At 42.5% G+C, this 14791-nt stretch overlaps 1 protein-coding gene across 1 annotated transcript in view; it reads left to right on the forward strand.

Moving 5' to 3' along the window:
* The first annotated feature begins 64 nt into the window (after positions 1 to 64).
* HIBADH (3-hydroxyisobutyrate dehydrogenase) overlaps positions 65 to 14791 on the forward strand; it is a 102847-nt gene continuing 88120 nt past the window's right edge. Inside the window, exons 1-2 of the mRNA XM_036327794.1 lie at positions 65 to 256; positions 6702 to 6862. Of these exons, the coding sequence (XP_036183687.1) occupies positions 166 to 256; positions 6702 to 6862 (252 nt within the window). The 5' untranslated portion in view covers positions 65 to 165. The remainder of the gene's footprint in view (positions 257 to 6701; positions 6863 to 14791) is intronic.

Below are 14791 nucleotides of genomic sequence, written 5' to 3' on the forward strand. Positions count from 1 at the left end.
TGCTGCGCTCCTCCCCTCGCGGGTGGGTGCCCGCCCCGAGCTGCAGAGCGCGTGCGCGCGCGGTCCACGCCGGTGCGGTGTCCGCCCGCCTGGCCGCGTACACTCGCAGTCAGTGGGCGAGCCGGAGCGGCGGAGGTCACAGCGGGGAGGCGGGGCGGGGGCAGCATGGCAGCCTCCTTATGGCTCCGTGGAGCCGCCTCCGGCCTCCGGTACTGGAGCCGCCGGCAGCGGCCGGCAGCGGCCAGCCTTGCAGCGGGTAAGGACCTCGCGCCTCCTTCCCCGTCCCTCCTCCGGCCGCCCACTTCTCGCGACCTGACGGCCCAAGAGGTCTTTTTTCACGGGAGGCGCTGCGGTTGGGTCGGGGCTCACCACCCCACATTTTGGCTGGTCCCAGGGCCTGGTGTCTGGCGCCGCTGTGTTTCCTTCCCCCTAGTACCCTTGCCCCGAATCCAGGTGAATGGCGTTCAGCGCCCTTGTCGGGACGTAGGTAGGGGTGGGAGGACCTGGGGTGAAAGGGAATGATATTTGGGTCCGGGGCGCGCTCCTTTGGAGTAAGTTAGGGCTCGAGGACCAGTCCGCCCAGCCACCGGGGCGACCTCGCACTCACCCCTGCGACCCCGGCCTTGCAGCGCCGGCTGGCATTTAGCTCCCCTGGGGTGCACCCCCAGGGTGGGCGCGCTCCCTTGGGCAGCGGGGCCTGGTTTTTGTTTAATAACCACCTTAATCGGACAAGATGGTTTTACACAAGTGGTGTGAATGCCAATCAGTTGGTAAGTCGTTCGAGCAAAGTTGTAACGCACCCTTGACCCGCGAGGCGGGCTTCCCCACCGCCCCTTCTTTGGAACTGTGCTCCCCGGAGGTGGCACTTCTGTCCAATTATTAACCCAAACACTTGACACGTCCTCAAAATCGAGGCCCGGACCTATCCTCCCTCCCTCTCCCCAGTACATTACAAGTTAGGGAAGCTAAGCATGGACTTGGGGAGAGACAGGTTTTAGAGTTTAGACCCACAGAGATAAAATCATTTTCATTTTCCAGGTGAAGAACCTGAGGCTCCCTGGGCAAGTGAATTAGGGCATCTATCCAGCAGGATCTAGACCGTTAGTCCTTGGTTCTTCCTCATTCCTGCATTTCCTGGCACACCAGGGTTTCTCTCTAATTGAAAAATTGCTTGATCTGTGAGGACACTGCCATTGTTTTCCTGTAAAAGTGTGAGAGTTGTAGCACCGCACTGCAAGCTCATACTCTGGATTCTCAAAAAGCCTTTGTATTTTTTTTTTTTTTAATCTTTGATTTAAGATACAGCAGTTTAGGACTTGAGGTCTTCATAGCTCCCCTTCCTCCCTCTCAGTAAAAGCTAAGCAGAAGAATGAATTTCCCTGACTTGAGAAGGGCAGGCTTCCTCCATGTGATGCAAGAGAACAGATGTCTGATACAGAATCACAGTAACAAGATACAAACTCACTGAACCTGCCAAACTTTATTGTAACTGCTATTTGAGCTACTGTTCTGAGCTACAAAAAAAAAAAAAAAAAAAAAAAGGCTCCCACTTTAGAGAAACTTAAAAAAAAAAATGGATTAGTCACTTTTCCACAGTAGCAAATGTCCAACCAGTTTTCACATGAAGGTGCAGTTCTTTCCGTTTTGATTTGTTTTGTGGTTTCATAATGTGTTCAAACGACGTTTTAATGAACTCTTGATGCACCTTTTGGGGTTTTAAAGTTATTACAATTCGTGATAGAAGAGCCTGGGCCCCAAGGCTATAATAACCGTCTCTGTAAACTGGAATGCTGTTCCATAATGCTGGTTAGACTGCTTCAGCACGAGATCTTGTTCCTTGGGTCCTTTGACACAGAGATGCTCTATGAATAGAGATTTATGATAAATTTTAAGTAGTTCTTTTTGTGATGATTGTTTAAAAACACCTCAGTAATTGTTTTAAATGTTTTTGTTAATAGTTTAGTACAAAACTGTTAAGTTTTTTGAATTGGAGTCTTAAAAAAAAATCTACCTGCAACTTTGGAGCCTAGAGACATTAAGAAAAGAACCATGTTCAAATAGCAACACATTTAGTGTTCTGAATTCTGTGGGTTATTTGTCTCCATTGTATGTTTAAGATGTTTATATCATATGGATGGTGGTGCTATAACGCTCCATATAATTATTTACTACATTAAAAAAATGAGACCTGAAAGTTGCCAGTTAATAGTACCTCTTAATATTTAAAGTATCAAAAAGGAAATAAAAAATAAGCAATATTAAACTACATATATTACTATTCGATCGCCATTTAATAAAAGTAAATTTTGTATTTTACCTTAGAAGGTAAGTAAATTTAGTTTTATACAGATTTTTAAAAATCTGCACACACAGGCCCTCTATAGTTTCTCTCCGCCCCACCAATAGCAATAAATAAAAATTTAAAATAATGAAATAACGACTCAAAAGTGAAAGCCTTTATAAAATAAGTCTCCAACCTTAGTTTAGTAACTTTTTTTTTTTGGAGAGAGACACATCAATTGGTTGCTCTGGAATGTGCCCCCAACCAGCCAGGGGAATGAACTTATAACCCAGGTATGCGCACTTGAACGGGAATCAAACCAGCGACCCTTCGGTTCGAGGCCTGACGCTCTAACTACTTAGCTACACCAGCTAGGGCTCCAACTAGCTTCTTTACTCATCAGTATCTCCTTTGTATTGTGTAGACTGACTTTCTACCAGCTTGATTTTAGCTGTTTTCTAACTGTACTACTATTTCTACACATTAATGTGTGTGACTTACTTAAAGGAAGATGCATTATTTTTTTTCCCCCAGATTCTTTTTTTTTTTATTGCTTAAAGTATTACAAAGGGTATTACATACGTGTCCTTTTTTCCCCCCCGGCCTTGACAGTCCCCTAGCCTCCCCTATCCCCCAGTGTCTTATGTCCATTGGTTATGCTTATATGCATGCATACAAGTCCTTAGGTTGATCTCTTACCCCCCGCCCTCCTGTCCCCCAACCCTCCCCAGCCTTCCCGCTGCAGTTTGACAGTCTGTTTGAGGCAGCTCTGCCTCTGTATCTATTATTGTTCAAAAGTTTATAATGGTCTCTATTATCCATGAATGAGTGAGATCATGTGGTATTTTTCCTTCATTGACTGGCTTAGCATAATGCGGAAGATGCATTATTTAAGTTTGAAAATTTTTAGGATAATATTTTTGTTATACTACTTTGAATATCTGTTCCTTTGGGAGCATATTCTTTTTTAAAAATACGTTTTTATTGATTTTTAGAGAGAGAGGAAAGAGAGGGATAGAGAGAGAGAAAGAGACATTGATGAGAGAGAAACATTGATTGGCCACCTCCTGTACGATCCCCACTGGGGATTGAGCTGCAACCCAGGCATGTGTCCTGACAAGGAATGGAACAGGTAATCTCCTGGTTCCTGGGTCGATGCAGGAGCCACACCAGCCGGGCAGGAACATATTCTTATATACTGTACAAGAACACCTTCTGATGCATCACGTTAACTAAAATCTGTGTTTCCTTAGACATTTGGCATATGACTTGTACCCTTGTGCCACTTCTTGACCATTGATAGCAAAAGTAGCAAATCTTATTCACTATCATGTGCCAAGCACTGTTTAATGCTTTACATGTATTATCTCAAGTAGTTACAATAACCTTCTGAATGAGTTACTCTTGTTGATACAAATGTCTACAGAAGTTAAGTAACTTGTTAGTTCAAGGGCATACATCTAGGAATTAACCTTGCATGGATAGGAATTTCAGCCTTCTAAACTGAGAGTTCTTAAATATCACTGTCAGTAAATAAACTCTTCTCTTATGACATCAAATCACCTAATTATATAACCCTTTCTTGAACTTAGCCACAAGCAAAGATGTTATGAAGAGAACAGAGCCCTTGTTAAAGACTTCATCTTCATTGATTTTTATTTTGGCCAATTAAAATTCTAGGCCTGATTATTCTTTTTATTCTTTAAAATTTTTTAACTTTAATAGATTTTTAAAAAAATCCTTACCTGAGGACATGTTTCTATTGATTCGAGAGAGAGAGAGAGAGAGAAAGGAAGGGAGGGAGAGAGAGAAATATCGATTGGTTGTCTCCCATATGCAGCATACTAGAGATTGAACCCTAGGCATGTGCCCTGACTGGGAATCAAATCTGAGACCTTTCGGTGTCCTGGACAACACTCCGACCAACAGAGCCTCACCAGCCAGGGCAAAGGCCTCATTATTTTTTAATTTTTATCTTTTTTAGAAAAGCCAGCAAGAATTTATTGGCCAAAGCAAAAATATACTTAGGACAGTGAAACAAGGAAGAGCATAGAAGAAGCAACAGGAGAGCCCTGGCTGGGCTGCTTTGGCTCACTGAGAAGTCAGAGGAAAAGGGGCGCTGGAGACAGGTTCAGGGGCTTAGCCTGGCTGCCACTGCCCATTGCTCCCCTAGTTGCAAGTCTTCTGGGGTCCCTCAGAGGTTAGGAGATGCACACCTGTGGGGGAAGGAGAGGGGCAAGGGAATAGTACATGTGTGCTCCCTGGAGGGAGAGCGCCAAGGGCCTCATTGCTTTCACCTCAACCTCAGCAACTAACATCAGCTCTCTACTTCAGCTCTTCTAAGACCTCATCACTAGGAATTGCTATCCTGTCAATATTTCAGAAGCTGAACTAGTCTTCTGATTGATATAAACCCCCTCTGATTCTTGTTCTACTGATGAATATGCTGTTTATCATCATCATTGAACCTCTTGTGGACCAGAAAGTCAGGCATGGGGCTCCTTTTATACCCATTGTTTTAAACCGTGCATTGGTGAGGTGATGATGCACAAGAATGACACCCATATTTAATGGAAATGGTACAGATGATCATCAAGTTAAAAGGAATTAAATATGCTTTTAACCCAAGAAGACCTCTGATTCTTAAGCATCAGGGCTTCAAATAATTTGCTTTTAAGAAATCTCATTGCATGTAGATTAAGGTCAAGGAAAGTAGAGATTCATAAGTTGAGAGGACTTGAAACTTAAAAGAGTGACTGTGGTTAGTTTGTACACTACACAGTTTTAAAACTGGAGCCCTTGAAAGAAAAAGAAAAATAAGGTGGGAAATGATAGGGGACAAGACAAGGAGTTATTTCTCGTTCTTTCTGGCTGGACTGAACTTTTCAAGGGCAAGGCCCATATCAGTGTCTGTCTCCGAGCTTTGTCGTAGAACTCGATGTAGTCAATATTTGTTGAGTGGACTTCTAATTCCAGAAACTGAAATAACCTCTAATATTATTTTCATGGCAATGCAGAGCCTCTCTGCTCTGTCTGGCCAGAGTGTGACTTCAAAAATACTTTTGTGCCCTAACCGTTTTGGTTCAGTGGATAGAGCGTCGGCCTGCGGACTCAAGGGTCCCAGGTTCGATTCTGGTCAAGGGCATGTACTTTGGCTGCGGGCACATTCCCAATAGGGGGCGTGCAGGAGGCAGCTGATCAATGTTTCTTGCTCATCGATGTTTCTAACTATCCCTCTCCCTTCCTCTCTGTAAAAAATCAATAAAATATATTAAAAAAAATACTTTTGTGAAAAAGAAGAAAATCAAATAAAACTACTAGCATATAGCTTTTTAAAAGAAGGACTTTTTCCCTATAAATGGAAGTGCCTCTTTTCTGAAAGGGCACCGACTCCTTAACCCAAGGTCCTGGGACTGTTAACCTTGCCATTTAAAGCCTTTGGAAGTGTCCCCCTGCTCTTAGAACCTATTTATAAACCTGTGACTTTGGGTTGAAGTACAGTCTCCTTTGTTAACATTGTATTCAGACTTTTTTATACCATTGGAGGGGATGTAAAAAATTCTCTATTTTTGGACCTTGTCCAAACTATAGGTTTTATTGAATACTTTCTGTTTTTTATACGCATTATTATGAAATAAATATAATTATGAGGAATCTAGAAACCTTCATATAATAAAGTACATAATATATATTTTATAAATAACATTTTAAAGTTTATTGTTAAAAATGATAAAGTCTCTCTCTCTCTCTCTCTCCCCCTTCCTCTCTCCTGCTACATCCCCTTCCCCCTCCCTTATTCTCTCTAAAAATCAATGAACATATTCTCAGGTGAGGATTAAAAAATAATAATAAGCCGAACCGGTTTGGCTCAGTGGATAGAACGTCGGCCTGCGAACTCAGGGGTCCCAGGTTTGATTCAGGTCAAGGGCATGTACCTTGGTTGCGGGCACATCCCCACTGGGGGGCGTGCAGGAGGCAGCTGATCAGTCTCATCAATGTTTCTGGCTCTATCCCTCTCCCTTCTTCTCTGTAAAAAATCAATAAAATATATTTTTTAAAAAAGAAAAAAAAATAAGATGATAAAGGGATGTTCTAGAAAAGAGATTGCTTAAAAATTATTGTTTCCTGAAAAACTAAAGTAGAAGTTAGTCTGCATGCACATTGTCAATATCTGTAAATGTGATTAGATCATTAGTTAAAAACTAGTCTTTAAAAAGTTTTTAATGGAAAACATCTAAGTAACAGTTGACCAAACTGACACATACTAGTAGATACAAAGAACAAGATGATGGTTGCCAAAGGGGAGGGAACGGGGAGATGGGTACAAAAAAACACACAAACAGTTGGCTTACTAATGTTAAACGATGTTTGCAATAAAAAATGTTACCTGCTCTTATTGAAAGTAATGCATTGAAATCAGTGTGTTCTAGGTCAGTGGCCTCTAAGACTCCAGTTGGATTTATTGGACTAGGCAACATGGGGAATCCAATGGCAAAAAATCTCATGAAGCATGGCTACCCCCTCGTTATTTATGATGTGTTCCCTGATGCATGCAAAGAGTTTCGAGAAGCAGGTGAACAGGTAAGGTCTCTTCTTAAGATTTTGATGTTTAAAAATGAATGTACATTCAAATAAGTGACTGCTTCTTGGTATACCCAATGGAGTTGTAAACTTGATTGCTCATTTTATTTCTTTCCGTCTATGGTATATATATATACACAGAAGGCCACGTGTTAACTGGATTTAGAGTTTTGTTTTTTCAAGATATGAAGGGACTTCTTTTACAAGTTGTAGAGGGGCAACTGGGGGTTTAATATAATCCCAGAACTGGGAGAATACTAAAAAATTTCTGAGAAATATAGAAAGTGAGAGAAAAAATATACTATTAACTAGTCAAACCTCATTTCTCAAAAGTCTCCTATCTCGAGCAATTCGGTTCTCCACCAAGTTGTTCACAGAAAAATTGTCTCGGTTGTCAACCAAAACTTCAGTTTTTGACCTTACAAGCCTTTCATGCTGATGCTTCAGCAGGACAAAAAGCATGGTAAAGGAGATAACTCTTTTGTTGCTGGTGACAATTAGCACAATTTAAAACATAAAGAGGCCACCCAGAGTGCTAATATTGCCAAGGGTGTGAAAGTACTCACAAGACAACAATCACAGGGAATTGAATAGGTAGAAAAAATTTTGTTAATTGATTAAACAAAAAGCAGCAAGTGATAGCACTTTATAGGCAATGATATATGAAAAATTTGTTTAAGGTTAGTAGGGGTGGTTCTTTAAATTTAAGAAAAAAGTATAGATTAAACGATACGTTAGACATGTACTGTATATAAGAAATGTTAAAACAGAATCATTTGGGGGTCTGGAATGGATTAATTCAACATACATTTATTTCTAATGGCGAAAAATGATTCCATTTTCTAACAAATCGCTTCTTGAACAGCCTTTCGGAATGAATTATGTTTGAGAACCGAACTTCTACTGTAGTCAACTTCTGGTTAATAGACTTGAAATAAATACTGAGAAATGCAATGCCTATGTAAAGAGCAGGTTGAGGCAACTTAGAGAGAGAGGCCATTTGCAGAATTGGTATTCTCCAACTACTTCCCTTCCTGTCGTTGTGTCATATGGGGACAGCAGTGGTGTTGTATGAGTGTCAAGGAACTTTTCAGGGTAAGGCGGTGGCTGCTATGCCCATTACAATCTCTGAAAACTGATTGTAGTACCAGTTCAGCATAGCTTACAAATGGATAAGTCAAAAGAAAAAGAGTTTCATTAGTCTTTAGTAAAATGTGCACTATATTGGGTGAGAATGCAATTAGGGAAGTTCTCTCTGAAATGTACACATTTAACAGAATAGCAGAATAAGTAGATTTATCCAGATGAAAAATGGGGATAAAGAAGCAATTTTCTTTAAAGGTGGAAGCCTCAGTTCCCAGGTTCCTAGAGATTTCTACTTTAGGTTAACACATAAAGGTTGAGTCCCTGCCATGTGTCTAGGAGTGCTGTGTAGAATAAAATAGTTTGAGTCAGATATGGCAAGGTATCAGATGTGTCTCAGGTCGCAAGATAAAGAACATTACAAGGATGTTTCTACTAAAATTGTATTTTGACTCTAATATAAAGTGCTGAAACAGATTTTTTTGAGGAGGAAAAAAATAAATAACGGTTAAGAGTCATTTTATTTCTGGTAGGAAACTACACCGACATTGTGTATAATCTTTAATCACCTTCAAACAGAAGTGAAATGAAAGTTATGGAGACAAGGTCTCTCAGATTTCTGAAAATAAATGAGAAGGTTCTGGGACACAGACTGAATTATTACATTTTCTTTTTTTCCATCTTCCCTGAGATACGTAAGTGGGTGTGAGGAAGGAAAGAAGCTGGGTTCTGGGTAGCTGCCCCTCGAGAGTGGTGAAGAATGAAGGCTTGTTTTAGCTTCTGGTGTGCAGTACCCACCCCTGCCCCCCACATGGTGGGAAAAATTCTGTGTGTGGTTCACACTGAAGCAGCAAGCCTGGCAGACAGAATCCTCTTTCCCACAGCTCATCTCACATCTCTGCTGGCCTAAGAGTCTCAGCTCTAAGAAGTCCTCTGAGTATTGATTATAATACCAGAAGTGGAGGGTAGATGAATGGAGAGCGATAAAGGGTAAAAAAGCTTTGGGCCTGAGGGGAAGTATCATGTCATAATAAAATGAAAACATTCGTTGACAAATGATTTATGCTAGCAGCTTAAAAAACATTCTGAACAGTGGCAATGTCATCTGAACAGTGGCAATGTCATCTCCTAGGAATGTTACTTTAAAAGGTAACGTTAATTTGGATGAATAAGTTCTTATATAGTAAAATGTCAGTATTTCATATTTAGTTTTAAATATTTTTGGATAAAATAAAATGTAAGTTTCATTCTACTATAAGACAAAGTCAAGACTAGGGATGTGATAGAAAAATGGAGGTGAAAACCTTGAAACTTCCTGCTATTGTGCACAATAGTGCAATGAAGGGGTTAGGGTTTAAAAATTCAGACTATATTTGAGTTGACTATTACATTTTAAGGACAGGCATCCCCTTCTTCCCATATGTTACTATGTCAAGTGCAGCTGATGAAATGGTAGTCCAAGAAAAGAGTTCCTCCCCCTACCCAAAGATTGCAGAATTGCTGGCTAGTTGATTCCTAGTGCCTACTGTATTGTTAGTGGGAAATTTTTAGGGAGAAAAAGTACCAAAATAGGCATATCTGGATCAAAAGCAGTCAACTGGTTCTAAAGATCTTTGGACATCTCCTTGAAGAAGTGCTATTTCTTCTTTATTTTTTTCTAAAAAGCAAAATCGGGGGATTTACTGTTTTATATAACTGAAGAGCTGGGGAGTGGTCTGATCCCAGCACAGCTGAATTTTGGGCACAGATGTAGTCAGATTCCTTTCTGCCTGCTCTTAGCCCTGCTTTCTGCAGGCAGGATCCTCCCTCCCCTCAAGGGGCGAGTTGGGCACTTGCAGATCCAGGCGAAGAAATGCTTTGGAATGTTCCAACCCCAGAGGTTTTTCTTCAAGCTCTACCTAGTAGTGAAAAATTATACACGGGTTCTGAAGGGAATCAAAACTTTGACATGTTACATATGTCTTACCTCACTGTATTTAACCAACTTATTTATGCCTTTAAATGTTAGCCTAATCTAATAGGGCATTTATAACTGGTTAAATATATTATTTGTAGTCATTTTCATAAAAAAAAATTGTGCATTCTTCTTTCAGTATCCCTTTATTGTATCCTTATTTCTATTGGAAATTCAGGTTTAACCTACATGCCTCATTTCAACTTCTAGCATCTTTTCTGAGAATATAACCCATGATAACTCTTAGGCCTTGGTATATTAGAAATCATAAATCAGTAAATTGTGAATGTAGCAGTTTTAAAAACACAAGCCCTGGAACCTGATTGCCTGTGCTCAAATCCCAGCTCTTCCTTGTGCTGGCTGTGTGACTTCAGACAAATTATTTAACTTCTTTCTACTTAAATTTTCTCATCTTATAAAATGGGGATAGTAATAGTACCTTCCTCTTTGTGCTAGAGAACCTGGCACAGAGTAAGTGTGTGGTATTACTACTGTTGTTATGAATGTTGTGTCTCTACCATATTTCTCCCAAATCTTCACTCTCTAACACCACACAGAGAGACACAATACTGCCTTGGCTGAGTCATTGAGTCCAGGGTGCTGTGGAAGAAAATGTAGACATATTTTTAGGAGATAGTGATTTGACAGCATTGCTGCTTAAGAACATGTTCTGCACCATCCCTTCCGTGCCACTTGTATTTTGCAGAAGATACTGATTTCTCTTTTAGCATCAAGGGCATATGATTTGTGCTTCATTTTTATTTTCATTGTCTAAGGAATTTCCCTGGAGATGCCACTGATCTGTGCCAAAAGTCTTACACCATTTCTGCATGAGTTTTCTGGTTGAACTGGGCTTAATTAGATTCTCTTTTGTTTTCTCTTTAAAAACTTGGAAAGCATCCTGTTGTTCGTGGGTTGTAAGGCTGAACATGTCTGCTTAAATAATTCTCCTAGGATTTAATCTGGCATCCACTCAGGTCTTGTTAAATGAGAACTTTAAAAGTCTCTTGCTGAGTGGGCTCCATCATTGTCTACCAAATGTTTCAAGATACAGGCACAAACCAGTTTTGTCAGTTTTTAAAGCATAGTGTATGCTTTTCTACTTGGGAAGATTAAAAAACACAAAGTGGCAAATTAAACCAAGGTCATGCTCATCCTACTTCTTTGCAAGTTTATCTTACCCAGTTACTGGGAAGCAGTGCTCAGCTTGACTTCTGTGACTTTTGTCAAGAAGAGATAGTGAAATTTTTCCTCTTAATGTAAAGCAACTAGTTAATGGTCTCCTTCCAATGGATATGCATAAAGGAGATGCAATTCCTTTTGATTAGCTCAGGGTCTGATGCCCTCACCCTTTTTTCCTTCCCCTCACTCAGCAAAGCAGGTTTTGTCTTTAATTTATCTAGTCTTCTACTCTTTGTATTGCACAGCTGTCATTGATGTGTACTAGCATATAGATCAGCGGTTCTCAACATGTGGGTTGTGACCCCTTTGGTGGTCGAACGACCCTTTCACAGGGGTCGCCTAAGACCATCCTGCATATCAGATATTTACATTACGAGTCATAACAGTAGCAACATTACAGTTATGAAGTAGCAACAAAAATAATTTTATGGTTGGGTCACAACATGAGGAACTGTATTTAAAGGGCCAGAAGGCTGAGAACCACTGAATGAATCTAAATCCAGAGAAATTGGCTACAAAAACTTATAAAGTCTGTAGATATCATGATACACAAGGGAGCCAATCTCCTGCAGTCAAAATTAAGATTATGGTAAAGGAGAGTCATCCTTATCTTCTACACTAATAAAAGAGAAACATGGTAATTGGCGTACATCCGCTACCCTTTTCATTGGCTAATCAGCGAGATATGCAAATTAACTGTCAGCCAAGATGGCAGCCGGCAGCCAGGCAGCTTGAAACTAACATGAGGCTACAGGCCTCTGAGCTGGCAGTTTAAGAAACTCTGTAACAAATACCGCTGGACTTCAGCCAGCAGATTCGCAACATTGTAAGCAAAGGCCAGAAACCTACTTTCAGGCAGAGGCCTAAGAGCTGGAGCCAAGCCTCAAAGCTAAAGCTGGCCCAGAATAAAAAAAAAAAAAAAAGAAAAAAAGGAGGAGTTGGGAGCTTCAGTCACCCCCAGCCTGAAAACAGCCCTCAGCCCCTCACCCAGACTGGCCAGGCACCCCAGTGGGGACCCCCACCCTGAAGGATGTGTGACCAGCTGCAAACAGCCATCATCCCCTCACCCAGGCTGGCCAGGCACCCCAGTGGGGACCCCCACCCTGAAGGGTGTGTGACCAGCTGCAAACAGCCATCATCCCCTCACCCAGGCTGGCCAGGCACCCCAGTGGGGACCCCCACCCTGATCCAGGACACCCTTCAGGGCAAACTAGCTGGCCCCACCCATGCACCAGGCCTCTACCCTATATAGTAAAAGGGTAATATGCCTCCCAGCACCGGGATCAGCGTGACAGGGGGCAGCGCCCAAACTCCCTGATCGCCCTGCAGCTCTGTGTGTGACAGAGGGCGGGGCCACAACCTCCCTATCCACCCTGCTTTGTTCGTGACAGGGGAAGGCGCCCCAACCCCCTGATCAGCCCTGCTCTGTGCCTGATAGGGGGGAGCTCCCCCAACCCCCCCCCCCCCCACGGGCCCTGCTCTGTGTGTGACGGGGTAGAGCCATAACCTCCCCATCGGCCCTGCCCTGAGTGTGAGAGTGGCAGCGCCCCAACCCCCTGATTGGCCCTGCTCTGTGCGTGACAGGGTACGGAGCCCCAACCCCCCTGATGGGCCCTGCTCTGTGAGTGACAGGGGGCAGTGCCCCAACCCCCTGATTGGCCCTGCTCTGTGCGTGACCGAGGGTGGCGCCGCAACCTCCCTATGGACCCTGCCTTGAGTGTGACAGGGGGCGGTGCCCCAACCCCCCAATCGGCCCTACCCTGATCGTGACTGAGGGTGGCATCACAACCTCCCAATCTCCCTGCTCTGTGCATGACAGGGGCGGCGCCCCAACTCCCCAATCGGCCCTGCTCTGAGCCCGACCAGGGGCTGCACCTAGGGATTGGGCCTGCCCTCTGCCACCCGGGAGCAGGCCTAAGCCAGCAGGTCGTTATCTCCTGAGGGGTCCCAGACTGCGAGAGGGCACAGGCCGTGCTGAGGGACCACCCCTCCCCCCGGAGTGCACAAATTTTTGTGCACCGGGCCTCTAGTTCATAATAACATAAGAATGTGGCAATTGGAATTAGCAAGAGGTTGTTCTGGGATGGCCATGACGATCTGAGCATAGCCATGGCCCAGAGTGAGCCAGGTCAGTGACTGTCCACAGAGGCGGAGGTGTACTGGAGCCCTGCTAATGCTATACATTTGTTCTGAGTCATTGCAGGTGCTTCCCAACCCATCAGCACACCCCTCCATTTTTTTTTTTTTTTTTTTTTTACAGAGGCTGTACCTTCATCGAACTTAAGGTTACTAAATATGAAAGTTTCTTTGCCTACATTTTCTTTCTACTTTAGAGTTAGAAAACCTTAAAGATAACCCAAATGACTCTTCTTATTTTGTAGGTTCAGAAACTGAAGCCAGACAGGTTAAGTGATTTGCACAAAATCACACATTACTTAGTGGCTGAACTGTATGTAACTAAACCTGCGTGTCTGGCTTCCCAAATTAGAGTTCCTTTCACTGATCCGTGCCATCTTTGCTTATCCATTCAATTAGCAAATGGAATTGAAGGGACTTTAATTAGTTTGGCTCCTTTTTGTGGTTAGTGTCAGACAGGCAACAAGGTTTTGTTGTTTTTTTTCCCTCCAGCTTTTGAGTCCTGGCCAAATTTTGTCAGTCAATTATTTCAGACTCTTGAAGTTATCACAAGGAAGGCAAGATGATTTGAATAGCCAGACACACACGTCTATCTGTCTAATAAACATGCCTTCTGTAGTACAAATTAGAGACTTATTATAATGCACCAATTGTATCTAGTCATTAGCTAGGGTGCAGTTGTGGCCAATACAGTGATCACATTCCAGCTATCACTATGATTGTGTGTTTTTTCCGGACCTGTGACTTTGACACTACTTTCCTGTATAATTGAGGGGTTAGTGGTCCTCTGGCAACACAAGCATCCCAAGAAGCAGATGCTAGGGATGCAGGGGGCTGATTGGCCACCCCATGCACTTGGCAGTTGCATGAGTTGGCACTGCCAGTTCATTGGCATGAGAATCTTGGAGGTGTGAAGCATCTTTAGGTCTGTGAGCTAATTGTTGGTGCCCCTGAGGGCACCGCTCAAGGCGTTATCTAGATGAAATTGAATTTCCTTCCATGGAAGAGTCTCTCTCAATTCCTAAGAGAAAGTCTAAAATTGACTCTAAGACCTTAAGGCTTACTGCAGTCCCTGGAAGATCTGCTATAGGAGGAAAGGCCACTGAAAGGTATGCCACCGTTTTCGCATTGTGTTTACTTTATTTAAGTAGAAATGAACAGATGGGGGCTCTCTGTGTAACCCATATCCTTGATACAGTCCAGGAATAGAGAACTATGATTCCTACAACTTTTTTTTTTTTTTAATTTCTTCATCTTACTGAGCTATATTTTTCTTGAGAGAACTTGAACTGTTTGCCAGGAAATAGTTACCTCTTTTTGAATCTCAGAATTTATTTGGGTGTAGGAAGGGTGTTCATTTAACTTAATTATTTCTTCTTTTTAAATATTTTTATTGACTTCAGAGAGGAAGGAGAGGAGAGAGAAAGAGAAACGTTGATGTGAGAGGGAAACACACTGGGGATCCAGCCTGTAACCCAGGCATGTGCCCTGACTGGGAATCGAACCGGCAACCTTGTGGTACACAGGATGACCGAGCTACACTGGCCAGGGCAACTTAAGTGTTTCTTTGTAAT

The sequence above is a fragment of the Myotis myotis genome, unplaced genomic scaffold (genome assembly GCF_014108235.1).
Source record: "Myotis myotis isolate mMyoMyo1 unplaced genomic scaffold, mMyoMyo1.p scaffold_m19_p_11, whole genome shotgun sequence".
Classification (NCBI taxonomy): domain Eukaryota; kingdom Metazoa; phylum Chordata; class Mammalia; order Chiroptera; family Vespertilionidae; genus Myotis; species Myotis myotis.